Consider the following 16,338-nt stretch of genomic DNA (forward strand, 5'->3'; position numbering starts at 1 on the left):
AGCAGCAGCAGCAGCAGCATGTATGGATGTGAGAACTGGACTATAAAGAAAGGTGAGCGCCGAAGAATTGATGCTTTTGAACTGTGGTGTTGGAGAAGACTCTTGAGAGTCCCTTGGAGTGCAAGGAGATCAAACCAGTCCATCCTAAAGGAAATCAGTCCTGAATAGTCATTGGAAGGACTGATGCTCTAGCTCCAATCCTTTGGCCACCTGATGGGAAGAACTGACTCATTGGAAAAGACCCTGATGCTGGGAAAGACTGAAGGCAGGAGTACTGGAAGATAGAGGATTAGACGGTTGAATGGCATCACCGACTTGATGGACATGAGTTTGAGCAAGCTCTGGGAGTTGGTGATGGACAGGAAAGCCTGGCGTGCTGCAGTCCATGGAGTCACAAAGAGTCTAACACGACTGAACTGAACCATAGGAGAGGTCCTCTGGGGTCCAACTTTACCTATAGTTCTTGTGACAAATGTGAAAAGACTTCATAAGATGGCAGCAGGTATCTGTTTTTTTTGTTTTTTTTTTTTTAATCATTCCACATGTTTGAGAATAGCTAACACCGCTTACCGCGCGCCAGGCACTGTTCATGCATTTCCTTAATTCTTCTCACATTGTTCTTAGAGGACAAGCGGTATTCCCATTCCATCCTATACATGAAGAAACTGAGGTGGAGCGGTCTGGTAACTTGCTCAATATCACACCGCTAGTTGGTTTAAACAGTCAATATTTAAAAATCAATATCTTGTCTACATCCAGCAGCGACCAATCAACATATTTTGGTAGGGTGGCTTCTCCCGGAAGCCAGAAGCGCTCCGCCCCGCCTCTTGTTTCTCTAAAGTCGAGTATCCAAGGGAGTCAGAGGAAGTCACACGGCGCTCACACTTACCACGGCCGGCGCCCCTCGCGGGCAGCTAGCTAAAGCCGAGGTGGAACTGGCGGAAGTGACGTTATCAACGCGCGCCCGGAGTCCTGTGGGATCGGGAAGGGTCGCCGTGGCGGGCGCCTGGGCCGCTGGGTGCTGAACTTCGTTTTCTCCGACCGGTAGTCGTCTCTGCAGTGACTCCAGGTAACCACCCTGTTAGCTTCTCTCTGAGAATTACTGCAGAGCGGTCACTGCAACGACTCCCTAGGGATGGTGGAGCGGAGGGGCGCGGAATGGATCCGGAGACCGCGGGGGCCGTTCCTCTGGCTCGCGCTGCCGCCCCTTCGGCCAGTCCCGGCCGGGGCTCCCGCCCGGCGCCCTCTGCGGTGTTTCGAGAGCAGCTTCCCTGTACGAGCGCTGGCGCCGGGAGCTGGTGGGGCCTGAGGCAGCACAGTCCCGCTCATCCGGAACTCTGCCATCCCTTAATTCTCTTTATTGAAAGGCCTGTGCCCACCTGTCTTGCTACCAACAGGGGTAGTTTTATAATAAAGTTGCGCTTGAGACTTTTTAACGTTTTGTCAGAGGCCGGAGACTTCAGGCACGTTGGGGCATAATACACAAATACAAAGGTGTCCTTGTCTAGGCCCTGGATAGTGTGGTTTTTGCATGTAATATTCTAGGTAGGCGTCTCTGAAAAGATTATTCTTGATTGAGGTACGCAGACACGAGGAGACTATGCAGAATTTATTGATTCTTTTCCCTTATCAGTGATTATCTCCCCAAAATATCAAATTTGATGCGTCAGTTACCAAAAGATGAGGAGATGCTGCAAACAACTCTTTTCTGAGGATAAGTTAGTGCAGTAATAACTGTGCGGCTTTAAGGACACGGGAGGAAAGATGGTCAGTACCATCACTTCGAATTAGAGATGAGCTCTAAACAGTGATAACATTAGGCCTCAACTACTTCCTCAGATTTTTTCTCTAGACTTAGTTTGCAGAACGGGGTCAGGAGCCACCAGTTTCTGGATCAATGTGTTCGTATAAATGAGTGGTTTCAATCCTGCCCTCATTGTCTCTTGCCTCAACCATAGCAGTGACTCTTAAACCGAACTTCCAGCCTCCAGTTTTGTCTCTTAGAGTTCATTCATACTCTTGCTACAGTAGATCTACTCATGGTGCACTTCAAAACCTTGTCACTGCTTGTATTGCTTATCTAATATACATTTGCTGTCTCATCCCCTGTAGGAACAGTCCATGCAGTCATGCTTGGTTTGTTGCTTGCATGCTCTTTCACTTTTTGTCTCTTTGTGCTTAACCTTTCTTCTGCCTGAAATGCTGAGTGTAAATTCCTACTCACCTTGCTAGAACCAAGTTAGATGGTCCTTGCTTTATAAACACACTCTTCTGAACACTTGACAGTTCACACTGCCTTCTTTTCTCCAGCATGTATGCATGCATTTGGGGCCTCCCGGGTGGCTCAGTAGTAAGGAATCCACCTGCAGTTGCAGGAGACACCAATTCGATCCCTGGGTTGGGAAGATCCTCTGGAGAAGGAAGTGGCCACCCAGTCCAGTATTCTTGCCTGGAAGATCCCACGGGCAGAGAAGCTTGGTGGACTATATAGTCCATGTGGTTGCAAAAGAGTCAGACATGACCTAGCTACTAAACAAAAGCATACATTCATTCATCATCAACATATTATATGTCAGACACTGTACTAAGTGTAGAGATTACAAGGACATATATTCATGGTTTCTTCACTCAAAGGGCTTAGCATAGTGTGTGTCTGCTGTTATAGCACTGAGGTTTTGCAGTGATTATTTGCATATCCTATACAAATTGAACTCTTTGATGCCAGGGACTATATATATATATATATCCTCTTAATTTTTATATTTGCAGCACTCTGTTGTTGTAATAGATTAACAGTGTCCAAAAGAGCATAATTTTCTTACATGTCTGTTTTCGGAAGCAGCTTTCTCTGTGTTTGGTCTGCTTTCCCCTGATGGGTATGTAGGATATATAGTCTTCGGAGTCCTTTGTCCTTTCAGAATCACTGCCAGGTTCTGAGTGCTTTTTTATACAAGTACGAGCTTGAGGTACATGCGCATCTTTGACATATAATTTGTAACTTTAAGATCTATATGTTCTGTGTGAGAAAACTTTAATAGATTGGTAACATTTAAACTGAAATCTAATAGTAATAGCTGACATTTATCCTGTGCTTACTGTGTTATAACTGGATGCTGTTCTTAAGGTATTAATCAGTCCTGTTTGAATCAGTTGGTTCTCACAGCAACCTTGAGCACAGGAGTCCATATGAACTAAACTGAATAAAAGGTCTTTAATTAGTCACTCAGTTCTTTAACCTAAAAGTAATTTCAAATGTGTAGCCAGTAAAGAGATGATTTAAGGAAAGCCAGGTACGGGCATCGGAGAAGGCAATGGCACCCCACTCCAGTACCCTTGCCTGGAAAATCCCATGGATGGAGGAGGATGGTAGGCTGCAGTCCATGGGGTTGCTAAGAGCTGGACATGACTGAGCGACTTCACTTTCACTTTTCACTTTCATGCATTGGAGAAGGAAATGGCAACCTACTCCAGTGTTCTTGCCTGGAGAATCCCAGGGACCGGGGAGCCTGGTGGGCTGCCGTCTCTGGGGTCGCACAGAGTCGGACATGACTGAAACGACTTAGCAGCAGCAGCAGCAGCGGCAGCAGCAGCAGGTACAGGCACATTGGTATTTATGTGCTCTGAAGAGGTAAAGTGTTACATATATAAAAATATAATGTCTTATTTTTATGTCTGTACAGCTTCAATCACAGTATGTTATTTATTTAAGGTAGTTTCTCAATAAATGATCATGCCAAAGTGTATTGGATACAATTCAAAATTTATTAAACTTAATGCCCAGGACATTATAGAGGATAGAAAACTGAATGACATATTTAAAAACTTTAGTACCGTGTATACAGTGCATAATAAATATTTCTACTCAGATATGACAGTTTGCTTAGGAATTCATTTTCCTTGGATATTTTTTCCCAAAAGTTTTGAATGCTGTAAACATTCAAAACTTAACATTTAACATTATAAGACTATAAATTGAACACATAAAAAAACAATTTTTGTCCTGTTGACTCTTTTGCACGCAGTCATGAAAAACTTGGAAGGAGTAAGAGTTCAGCTTTGTAAGGTGAAAAGGAAATGGATTCCAGAGTAGCTTGATTGGGTTTTTACATTTGTTTTTTGTATAACCGTGAAACTGATTTATAAGGCTGCATAGCTTACCTGTGTTCTTACATTAAACTTTAAATCTTTTCAAAGCAGCACCGCTGTTTCTTGGTGTGCACGAAGATAACCCACAGAGCCGAGCAAGTCGCCAAGAATAGTGTGCTGGGGATGCTCTAGGAAAAGACTGAATGCTGAGGCAATTTCCAGTCCAGAGGTTTTTGATTTGCCAAGAAGGTGAACGTCATGGATCAGAACAACAGCCTCCCACCCTATGCCCAGGGCCTGGCCTCCCCTCAGGTAATGCAGCTGGAGGGAGGGTGCATATAGGACAGGACCTGCATTGTTAGAGACACTGTAAAAGGGAAGGAAGGGAATTAAGCCTCTGTTGTTGAAAATGGACTTATGGTTTTTTAAGTCTTCTGTATTTCATTGATAATTTCCTTCAGATTTTTAATAGGCGTGATAATGTTTAATTTGGGAAGTTTGGAAGCTAAAATATATATTTGTCTATAAGACTTAATCTTTTGATAAACACTTATGAAAGTGGTCTGAGTGATTATAGAGTGTTTGATTTCATAAGTAACCTAATTATTTTCTAGCTTTATCTTTTCCTTTTTATGTTTAAAGTTCCAAATAACATACCTGCTTTTAAAATTTTTAAATACTTCTGTTTAAAAATACCCATTTTAAGTGTGTGTTTTGACAAGTGTATGCACCTTTGGAAGTTCTGAAACATTTCAGTTAGCCTAAAAATCCCTCTCTGCCCCTTAACAGTTACTCCCCTAGGCCCAGGCAAAGGCTGATCCACTTTCCAGACATAGAGATAGTTTTGTCTGTGCTAGAATATCGTGCAGGTGGCATCATACCAGTCAGTATGTGCTTTTTGTGTGTCTGTCATCTTAACCCAGCGTAATGTTTGCATGTATCAGCAAATTCCTTTTTATTGCCAAGTGGCCCTCTTGTGTGGATGTACCACAGTTTGCTTTCCAGTTGCTGACATTAGGGCCGTTTCTAGGTTGAAACAATTATGAATAAAGGTGCCAGTACTCTTGCCTGGAAACTTCCATGGATGGAGGAGCCTGGTGGGCTGCAGTCCGTGGGATCACTAAGAGTCGAACACGACTGAGCGACTTCACTTTCACTTTTCACTTTCATGCACTGGAGAAGGAAATGGCAACCCACTCCAGTGTTCTTGCCTGGAGAATCCCAGGGACAGGGGAGCCTGGTGGGCTGCTGTCTTTGGGGTCGCACAAAGTCAGACACGACTGAAACGACTTAGCAGCAGCAGCAGCTGTATGTGTATATTCTTCATGTCTGCTATGTTTTTATTTCTCTTGGGTAGATACTTAGGAATGGGATTGCTGGGTCATTGTGTAAGTGTGTGTTTAACTTTATAAGAAAGTGCCCTGCATGTTCTCAAGTCCTACCAGCAGCATGTGAGAGTTCTCGTTGCTCCACACCCTCACCAGCACGTTTTCACTTGAGTCTAAATGTAAAAGCGTTTTCCTGTTGACTTACGATCTTGAGCATTTTGTCAACTGCTAATTAACTGTTTATGTATCTTCATTTGTAAAATGTCCTTCACATCTTTTGCCCATTTTTTTATTGGTCTGTTTGTTCATCATTTATTGCATTTTGATTGGTCTTTATTCTGCATACAAGTTCTTTCTCAGATGTATGTATGGTAGATGTTTTCTCCTAATCTGTGGCTTAATTTTTAATTTTCTTAATGATATCTTTCAAAGAATGGAAATTCTCAATTTTTTCAAAGTCTTAAACCATTGTTATCCTCTAGAGCCTGAAGGGTTAAGCATCTTCCTAAATTCTCCCGTGTTGTTTATTGAATTTCACACCTAGGTCTACTTCCACATCCTAAGCTCTTACCTACTATGCTGCTGTGCTGCAGTGAAGAAAAAAGTGATGTGTGTGAGATGACGGCTTAATAGCCCCATTTGTTCTCGGATGGTGCCTGTCTTTGCACATCTCACCTGCAGTTCTACCAGCCAAGTTCTGCAGACACTTGACACCAGCCAATCTAACCGATTGTTCTCTAACTGTCCACAGGGTGCCATGACTCCTGGAATCCCTATCTTTAGTCCAATGATGCCTTACGGCACAGGACTGACTCCACAGCCTATTCAGAACACCAACAGTCTGTCTATTCTGGAGGAGCAGCAACGGCAGCAGCAGCAGCAGCAACAGCAGCAGCAGCAGCAGCAGCAGCAGCAGGCGGCAGTGGCAGCCGTCCAGCAGTCGACGTCCCAGCAGGCAACCCAGGGGCCCTCGGGCCAGACACCACAGCTCTTCCACTCACAGACTCTTACGACTGCACCCTTGCCGGGCACCACTCCCTTGTATCCCTCCCCCATGACCCCCATGACCCCCATCACCCCTGCCACGCCAGCCTCAGAGAGCTCCGGGATCGTGCCGCAGCTGCAGTGAGTTCTCCTTGTGTGTCCTGTCCCTGCCCTGGAGGGACCCCCCTGCAACTGCGCTGCTGTTCTTTGTTCTCAGATGGATTGATTTATTTGTGTGGTATTAATGGTGATCATGCATCAAAACTTGCTTTATCTTACTTGAGAAAGGGAAGGAAAGCTGTCTTAGTGAGTCAGTGACCCCAGTAAAGGTCTCTCATAACATCTTCAGAAATTTGGTAGCTGTGCTTATATGCTTGGGCCAGTGAAGTCCAGTTTGGATTGCATTATTGTTGTCGACGTTTCGCTGTAGCTGATTAACCAGATCAAGCCTTATATAGTCTCCCTTCCTTGTGGTATTATAAGTCTTAGGAAAGATTAATTGCAAAGTCACAGAATCATTATTGTTCATAGTGGTCCTTGTTTTTCTTCATTGTTTATTATTATAAGGGCTGCATATAAATCTTTGAAGAGTTGTGTCCTTCCCACAAGCTGAGGATGGCTGTTCTTGCCCTAAATGGATTTTTCTACCTATGTGAAGTGGGTCCTGTATATAATAGAAAAGGGGTAGGGGGACAGGTAGGGAAAATTTCTCCTCCCTGAAACACAGATATCCTCATATCTGTCAGTAAGAATTATATAGCTTTTGCCATTAGGAAGCTTATAACCACATGAAGGGTTATTTGTAATAAATACATCACCCAGTTTTCATGCAAGTCATTCCTAATCATTTTTAGAACTAAGTAATGTTTAATCATGGATCATGACTGTTACACAGAGACCTAAATCTTGCCCTGGGTGTTTGTTTGATCTGAAACAATTAAAGAAAACAAAATAGTTTTAATGATTTTAGAAAGATAAGCACTTATTAGTTCATTTTTGTAAATACCATATGCTGTTGTCTTGCACAGTTACCTGGCCCCTATGCCCATTTAAGTTTGCACCTTTGGTTTAAATTGTAATTTATACCCAGTTCAGATGGGTGTTTATTTCTTGCCAGCACCTTAATATTTCTGGTATTCCACAAAGCATCCCAAAAAATTCACAGAACTGTGGAAATTAAATAACATACTTTTAAACAGCCAATGGATCAGAGATCACAGGGGCAGTTAGAAAATAGTTAAGACAAATGAAAATGAAAATACTGTATAGGGCTTCCCAAGTGGTGCTAGTAGTACAAAGAATTGCCTGCCAATGCAAGAGGCACAAGAGATGTGGTTGGATCCCTGGGTCGGGAAGATCCTCTGGAGTAAGTAATGTAACCCACTTCAGTATTCTTGGTTGGAAAATTCCATGGGCAGAGAAGCCTGATAGACTTAACGGAAGCCTGATGGAGCACAAAACATATTTGGGATGCAGCAAATGTGGTACTAAGGGTGAAATTTATAGCTGTAAATGATCACATTAAAAAATAAGGAATCTTTCAAAGCAATAACATTACAACTAGAAAAAGAGCAAACTAAACCAAAGCTGTAAAAGGGAGTTTTTGTCTTCTGCCTGCCATGCTGTGGGGCGCAGGCGCCTCAGCACAGTTATGGAGGTGCTGCTCCAGAATACCAGTTGCCCCCTGACATCAGGGGGAGCAGAGGGCAGGGTGGGGGGGGCCCTCAAAGAGAGGAGAAGAGAAAGAAAGTTAAAAGTGTTCATTGGACCTACATAATAAATATTGATGTTTGGTTTTCTTGATCTACTGAGAGTTAATTGGAGGAAAAAGGTTTCCTTCCTTTGTCAGAGATGATTGAATTTTTGTTTGTCCAAGATACTTAATTTGAAAGAAGTGAGAAAGTCATACCTCAGTTAGGAGCCATGCATATACAGAGCAGTGTCTTCATCTGAAGATGCAATACTAATAGTTATTACTTCATAGTGTATTGTAAGTACTAAGTGAGGTTATCTATGTATGTTGGCGTGGTGTTTGGTACTTGTTTAAACACTTAATATCAGCAATTTAAAAATTTGTTTAATTAAAAAAAATTAGGAAAGATTATGTTTTTTAGATAATTAACAGTAAATAATCGTGTTTTCTTTTCAAATTTCTTACAGAAATATTGTATCCACAGTGAATCTTGGTTGTAAACTTGACCTAAAGACCATTGCACTTCGTGCCCGAAATGCTGAATATAATCCCAAGGTCAGAACAACTGTATCAAATAATAGTGATAACAGAATTTTCTTCCAAAGGTCTTTAGATTAAAAAGAATAAGTTGTGTTTAAGTTTGTCGACACCAACAAAAGAAGAATTTAAGGCAAAATATGTAGCGTTTTTGTTAAATAACTGCCAAGTAAGAGATTGCAAGAATATAGCAGTCCACAGGATAAAGTTTAATATACTTATTGTAAGGGGATCATGTAAAGTTACTGAACAAAATATGTAGTGTGATCCCATTTATGTTTTGAAAACTATAGAATAGAATGCCAGGCTACTTGGAATTTACTTCAAAATAATACAATTGGAGAATTGGGAAAGGGGCATATGAATGAGACAAGATTAGCCAAAAACTAGTAATTGTTAAAGTTGGATAATAAGTACAAGGAAGTTTAATATATTTTTCTACCTTTGTATAACTGCCAAGTTTTTTTTTTTATATAATAAAAAGATTAAGAAGAAAATACCTACAAATTTTCAGATTTTAAGATAACAACCTAATGCACAGGGCAAATCCGTATGAGTGTAGCATTATAAGAATTAACGTTTTGTCTATCATAATTTTTTTAAGTTGAATACATAATTTTACATATTTTTTTTCCTAATGAAATGATAGTAGTTATCCAACCAGTAAAACTGGTTAAAGGAATTTAGGAAATGTAAAAAACTATAGAAGGAATTTAGAAAATGCAAAATAATTAGACATTTCCTGGGACTTGTATAAACTAGAATATAATGCTAGTGTTTTTACATGGTGGTAAAGTTAGAAGGAAGACAGACTGTAGTTTTTAAATTAAAATTGTTAAAGCTATCTAACTTGTCAGAGTCATCCTCATTAGAAATATGTGAAGTTTTTGCGTGTAATCAGGTAGCAGATACTACATTTTTAGAGAGGCCATTGCATTTATATAAATGCCAATATATCAGTGCAGTTTCAAAAAGTCTACAGGATCAGGGAGGTCACTTCACTGTGTGTTGATATGCTTGTAATGTGATATAGTCCTTCTGGAGGTGGAACGGTTTGTAAGTTGATTTGCCTAAAAGATCATTAATAGAACAGAAAATGTACAGTTAAAGGTTTGCAGATGTCACTTATCTTCAGCTGTTGGGATGTGCGTGGCAGAACACACATGTCTCGGTCCAGCTGCCTCTGTCGTCACAGTTTACATGTTTGTTTCCTGTGCAAAAGCTTGTGTGCCACGTGGTGATGGAAGGGAGTCCTGTAAGGAAACGCACGACAGGGGTCGTGACTGTCTCAGTACCAGGTCCTTCTCGTTATTTGGGATGTTCTTGTTGTTGTGTCGTTCTCCTGATGGAAGTCAGCAGTCTGACCTCATTAACTGTTGTCTCTGGCTGTTGTAGCGTTTTGCTGCTGTAATCATGAGAATAAGAGAGCCCCGCACCACTGCACTGATATTCAGTTCTGGGAAGATGGTGTGCACAGGAGCCAAGAGGTGGGTTTAAAGGAGTTCATTGTCCTGGTCTGCATGTTACAGAGAGATGGCTGTGTCATGGTATCCAGATGTTAGGCTACTACTTAAATACAATCACAGTGTTATTGTTGCTTTCGTATTAAAGTAGTTGATTGTCATCACCTTAGACAGTGGTGGCTTCGTTTTCTTAAAAATAGGCGTTAGTTTAGGATGTGTGTTCCAACCTGATTTCTGTATAACTCAGCATGTGTGCGTGCCAGACTTCTGTCATTCGTGACCCTGCACTTGAGAGCCTTTTGTCAACAATGATGTTACTGCTTTTGTTACATAAGCCCTGCACTGCTAAGTCATATTTTATCCAACAAGTAAGTTCTAGGAATGGATAAAGAAAGACATGACATAAAAGAGGAATTAGTGTATGCATTCTTTGAGTATAAATCTCATCAGTATATTCCTATCAAAATGACGCTTGTTGGTTTTTATCTCAGTAGCAATTTGTGGGCTTAAATACAGCAATATTAATGATAATGGTGATGCTGATAGCCCCATGAAATCTGGGGCTATCAATACTTTGGTGAATTGAAAGGTATTCATTTGGTAGGCCTACAGTTTTCTGTCAAGGATGTGGGGAAGTTTCTCATCTAAATAATTGTGTTAGCTGACTTTGAGTATGAATAGCTCACTTTTTCTTTCCTAGTGAAGAACAGTCTAGACTAGCAGCAAGAAAATACGCCAGAGTTGTACAGAAACTGGGTTTTCCAGCTAAGTTCTTGGACTTCAAGATTCAGAACATGGTGGGGAGCTGTGATGTGAAGTTCCCTATAAGGTTAGAAGGCCTTGTGCTTACCCACCAACAGTTCAGTAGGTAAGTCTAAAGTACATGGTGGTTGCTTTTGTCAACAATTTTAATTTATAATCTATTTAAACATTGTTCATGATAAGCAGAATAATTAGTTCAGTTCAGTTCAGTCGCTCAGTCGTGTCCGACTCTTTGCGACCCCATGAATCGCAGCACGCCAGGCCTCCCTGTCCATCACCAACTCCCGGAGTTCACTCAGACTCACGTCCATCGAGTCGGTGATGCCATCCAGCCATCTCATCCTCTGTCGTCCCCTTTTCCTCCTGCCCCCAATCCCTCCCAGTATCAGAGTCTTTCCCAATGAATAATTAGTATGTAAGAACAAATGATATACTGATAGGTATATTTATTGTTGAAGTGTCTTCCTGATTTCTTTGGTAATACCTACTGTTCTCACCAGCCTCCTACCTCTCTATCTTCTAACTCAGTGACACCCAGAACTCCCCTTTACTGGCATGAAATTGATTCCCTTCTGTATGTTTCATCATCTTATTGCTCAATAAATACATTTTAAATGAATAAATAAAACCCACAACCTCTTGTATCAATTTTTCCCCCAGTTGTTTGAGTCTTTTGTTCTCCTTCCTGAAGAAGACTTCAAAGGCAGGTGGTCCCTGATCACCTCTCACAGCTTTTCTGCTCACAGCAGCCCCACGGCTTATCATGCCCCTCTTGCACCAGGACCCTTGCACATCCCACTTTTATCCCTGGCACACTCTTTTGTCACTTTTTACCTAAGAAACTCCCACTGGCATTTCATGTATCCATCCCAGCATCTCCCTTCCCCAGAGAAGCCTGCCTTGAATTTTCCAGTAACTTAAACGCTGTCATACATCCTATTTTCAATCTGACAAAGTGAGATTACTAGAACAAAACTACGCCAGTAGTGCATTTAGTCAGATAACTGGCACCCCACTCCAGTACTCTTGCCTGGAAAATCCTGTGGACGGAGGAGCCTGGTGGGCTGCAGTCCATGGGGTTGCACAGAGTCAGACACCACTGAGCAACTTAGCAGCAGCAGCAGCATACCAATAGTGCATTTAGTCAGATAACACGGGGCAAGGTTCAGTCTCCAACCAGTCTCTCTGCTGTCACTTTGGTTAAATTGCCTGAGCAAACGTAGCAGCTAGAAGATATTTCACTTTAATGAGATGAGATGTGAATGATTAGAGAATAAACTGTGTGACTGGCAGATCTTATAGATGGATGATTACTGGGCTCTTTTAAGTTGATATAAACTTGTCCAGAATGAAACTTGATAAAGATCAGAGACTACAGAATGTATTTATAAAACTCTTGTTCTTATGTCAGGAAATTCAGATTCATTAGAAACAGAGTTAGTTGGTCTTCAAGTGCTGGTGACAGGTCAGCCTCACTGGCCGCAGAACTGGGCTTCACCCTCATTAGTCTGTGGCTGCCCCAGTGCTGTCCCTTGTTCAGGTCCTCATTTTTTCTAAAGGCATGAGCAGCTGTTAATTTAAACTGTTTTTGCTATTTTCCTTCTAGTTATGAGCCAGAGTTATTTCCTGGTTTAATCTACAGAATGATCAAACCGAGAATTGTTCTCCTTATTTTTGTTTCTGGAAAAGTTGTATTAACAGGTAAGTTGTAACAGAAAGTAGTGGTTGAAGTTTTGAAAGGGTCGAGAATGGCATTTTCTCAGTACTTAGAAGAAATATCACAGTGTTGGGACAGTTAACTAGTGACTTGCAGAGAAGCTTTGCCCCTTTTCTCTCTTCCCCAACACTGATGGGAAACATCCACCAGAGGCGGTAAGCTGAGGAAACTCAGATCACAGACTTGCTGATTGAAGCATCACCTTGGTGGGGAGGGGTGGAGGTGAGCATTACATTGCATAATAGATGGTGTTTTAAGTTGGGTACCATTGTCTAAAACCTTGGTTTTCCTCGGCATTATCATTCTGCCTCAACAAAGGAAGATTCAAAAGAGCTTGGTTAAAAGCGGCAGTTGAGAGTAAGACTCCATCTCTCTCAGCTGCTGCCCTGCTGGGCTCTGCCCTGGTGCCGAGACCAGCGCTGTCACATGGGCAGACTGTAGGCGTGGAAGGTGGGGTCATCTGTGTTGTTGCTTTGGTAATTTTTTTTTTAAAAGCCAAATTAAGAAAATACCACTTTAAAAACAAAAATATGATTTTGACAAGGGATTCCATTGTTAATGTTTTAATGCCTGCATCTGTCTTACTGGATATGGAGAGTATTGTGCTTTCGTGGTTAAGAAATGCCATTTCAGACTCTTTTCTACTCCACTTGTCTTCGTAGGTGCTAAAGTCAGAGCAGAAATTTATGAAGCCTTTGAGAACATCTACCCTATTCTGAAGGGTTTCAGGAAGACAACGTAATGGCTGCTGTGTTCTCCTGCCTCCCCCACCCCCCTTTTTTTTTTTTAAACCAATCAGTTTTGGTACACTCAGTGGTGTTGTGGACGGCCCCATGGGGTAGAGGATGGGCGTCTGGTTGTAGGGTGCGGCACCAGGTGAAGCTCTCTTCCACGCGCACCCCCGTGGGGTGCCGGAAGGGGTGTTGTTTCTGCACAGAGAACACCAGAGCGTCACTGTAAGTGGCTCAAACTGTGCTGCTATACGGGCAGTGCTGCCTGTTATTTATATTTAGATTTTAAACACTTACTGCTGTTGACAAGTTGGTTTAAGGGACAAAACTAAGTGTTAAAGCCACCTCAACAATTGATTGGACTTTATTTTGTTTAATTTCTTCCCCATAAACCACAGTTTTTATATTTCTACCAGAAAAGTAAAACTGTTTTTTAAAAAGTGTTGTTTTCTAATTTGTAACTCCTGAGGGTTATTTTTGTGCCAGACACATTCCGCCTTTTCAGTATTGCAGGACAGAATAGAAATGTATTAATGAAAACAAATGGCTGTACATATTTTTCTTCCTTCAGAGTACTCTGTACAATAAATGCTGTTTATAAAAGTGTTAGATTGATGTTGTAAATGAAACTTTGTAAGATTCATGTGATCATACTGTTAAAAAATTGTATTTTAGATATAATGCCTGAAACCATTTTAGTGTGTTTGCTTGCTTGCTTCAATCAGCATTTCATTGTTGCCATGAAAATGGCAGAACTGTGAAAATGTACAGTTGCTCACAAAACATGTTTATTACATCCCATATATTGAGCACCTTCTATTTCCCACAGCCCTTAATTCTCACAAAACCTGTAATCAGGTTTTGTTGCTCTTACACGAGGCAGGCAAGCTAGGTCCCACCCCAGGTTACAGAGCAGGTAAGTGGCAAACATGGCTTCTAAGCCAAAGGCCTTCATGGTTAGAACTGGGGTAGTCCAACAGACTAACAGATGGGTGTCTTGTGCTCGTGAATATCAGGTTAACATGTATAAGTTTTGGGGTTTCATCATATGTGATGTGTGTGATTTTCTTTTTAATTGTAAAAATTGTTTTTCAGACAGCTCAGAGGTATATAATCAGAAAGGTAAGTTTCTTTCTTCCTCTTCTGTTTTCCCTGGTGTTTCCTCAGCTCTCTTCTGTTCAGATTCTATCCCTTGGGGGTGCTTTTCTCCATATTTGGAGAATACAGTAAAGCATATGTTGATTTTATGGCTCCATTTTGTAGTCAGTGTATCATACACATATTTGCATGACAGACATACTTCCATGACATGGAACTCAGTGGTGTCATATCATCCCTTGAATACCTTAATACATTTAACCATCTCCTGAATTACGTTATCATTTACGTTATCTGCGGTGTTTCACTATTATAAACAGTGCAGCAGGGAACGTCCTTTTGTGTTCTTGTGAGGAGTACAGGTGTTTCTGTAACAACACTCCTAGGAGTCACTGTATTAAAGAAGTTATACATCCTAGGTTTTAGTAGATCCATACCAGATTATAGTCCAGAAGAAGTCATTAGTGATGTCAGTAATGCAGGAATTCATCCAAAAGACATCATTCCGGTAGTATCTCCTTCTATCCAAGAAAGAATTGTCTCCTCACGTGTAGGTCTTCTCTTAGGTTCTTCAGTAAAGTTTCATAATTTTTTTTATTTAGGGCTTTTACATTTCATAGAAGTTAACTCCTAAGTATTTTATAGTTTCTTATTAATGGTATTTTTCAGAATACTTTAAAATTATTGTTGATATATTTATCTATTTCCAATCACTTGACTGAACGTACATTACAACTTACAGTTGTAAAATGCAGCACACACAGGAAACCCAACACACGTTTCACATATTATTCAGAGGCAGACACCCCAGCAGCCACCAGCCAGAACCTTGCGAGCCATCCCAGAAGCTCCTTATGGTCCAGTCCAGACACACACCCCATAACTATTATCCTTTTACAGTAATTACCAAACACCAATATTGCTTAGTCTTCCATTTTAATAAATTGGTATGTTTTTATGTCTGTTTTATTCCGGAAGTTCCCCATCTCACTTAAGGAAATTTACAGGCTTGTTTGGCTAGTGGTTTCTTGGTCTATTTTGCTGTTGGCAAACTCCATACGGTGCAGTCAGCACACCCTCTTCTGTTTCCTGTGGCTGCATCTGAAGGCTTGATCCATTTATAGAGACTGTAAATAGTGGTTTTAGGAGTTGAATGTCTGATTGTCTCCTTCTCATTGATCCATTAATTCCTTAGGTTGTATGAGATGAAATTTTAATCACTTTTTCATTATTTGTTGGAAAACTTTTTTTATAGTGATATACTTCACATAGCAGGATAAATGCTTACTTTCCCTTTAAAATTTCTCAAGACAAAAATGCCTCATTAAGTTCATATTAATACATCCAATCCAGACTGCAGGGCTTTTAGTCAGCTCTGTATTTTTTAATTTATTATAATTGGAGGATAACTTTACAATGTTATAATGGTTTTTGCCAAACATCAACATGGATCAGCCACAGGTATACGTGTGTCCCCATCAGCTCTGAATTAATGTATTTTATGCTTAGAACCCTTAATTTTTAAAGACACATGGGATGATGAGTTAGAATAACGAGTACTGCCACCGATATGATTATCAAAAGCACTGGAACGTTTCTTCTTCATTATAATCTGAATTGTTGAAGGACGAGACCGGCACTCAGTACCTGAAATGAGGTGGATGCACTGCTCTCTACAGCGGGGTTAGCTGCCTGGTCAGGCGGTGTCCAGGCCAAGCCCAGGGTTGGGGGGATGGTGGAGTACATGGTTTGGCAGTTTGATATCCTCTGCAGGAGCAGTTGCTGGGTCTTGCATCAATCATTTCATGGTCATCATTAAGGTTTTTAAATGTGTCTTCACATTTCTAGAAACAACTGAGTTACCTTTTTTATCTAAGTTTTAAAATTGTTTAGTTATTTCAACTAGTTGCTTTTTTTGGACATGGCTGCCAAGTCAGTG

At 41.0% G+C, this 16,338-nt stretch overlaps 1 protein-coding gene across 5 annotated transcripts; it reads left to right on the forward strand.

Annotated features, from left to right (window-relative positions):
• Nucleotides 1-923: 923 nt before the first annotated feature.
• TBP (TATA-box binding protein) lies at nucleotides 924-13,910 on the forward strand. 5 transcript variants are annotated; one of them, XM_070796598.1, is made up of 8 exons: nucleotides 924-1,069; nucleotides 4,198-4,398; nucleotides 6,166-6,539; nucleotides 8,559-8,646; nucleotides 10,024-10,115; nucleotides 10,792-10,959; nucleotides 12,460-12,554; nucleotides 13,233-13,910. In XM_070796598.1, exons 2-8 carry the CDS (start codon nucleotides 4,345-4,347, stop codon nucleotides 13,310-13,312), a joined length of 951 nt encoding a protein of 316 aa, XP_070652699.1. In that variant the 5' UTR covers nucleotides 924-1,069; nucleotides 4,198-4,344; the 3' UTR covers nucleotides 13,313-13,910. The 5 variants fall into 5 exon arrangements, with proteins under 5 accessions (XP_070652699.1, XP_070652698.1, XP_070652701.1 ...); XM_070796597.1 differs by having other exon boundaries at nucleotides 930-1,069; nucleotides 4,195-4,398; XM_070796600.1 differs by lacking the exon at nucleotides 924-1,069 and adding an exon at nucleotides 1,127-3,628.
• The last annotated feature ends 2,428 nt before the right edge of the window (nucleotides 13,911-16,338 follow it).

The sequence above is a fragment of the Bos indicus genome, chromosome 9, assembly GCF_029378745.1.
Source record: "Bos indicus isolate NIAB-ARS_2022 breed Sahiwal x Tharparkar chromosome 9, NIAB-ARS_B.indTharparkar_mat_pri_1.0, whole genome shotgun sequence".
Taxonomy (NCBI): Eukaryota; Metazoa; Chordata; class Mammalia; order Artiodactyla; family Bovidae; genus Bos; species Bos indicus.

Bases quoted from the DNA above. Each gene is read 5' to 3' on its own strand.
- TBP (XM_070796598.1), top strand. From the start codon at position 4,345: ATGGATCAGAACAACAGCCTCCCACCCTATGCCCAGGGCCTGGCCTCC. The intron at 6,540-8,558 runs GTGAGTTCTCCT...AATTTCTTACAG, and splicing joins GGGATCGTGCCGCAGCTGCA to AAATATTGTATCCACAGTGA. The intron at 8,647-10,023 runs GTCAGAACAACT...TGGCTGTTGTAG, and splicing joins ATGCTGAATATAATCCCAAG to CGTTTTGCTGCTGTAATCAT.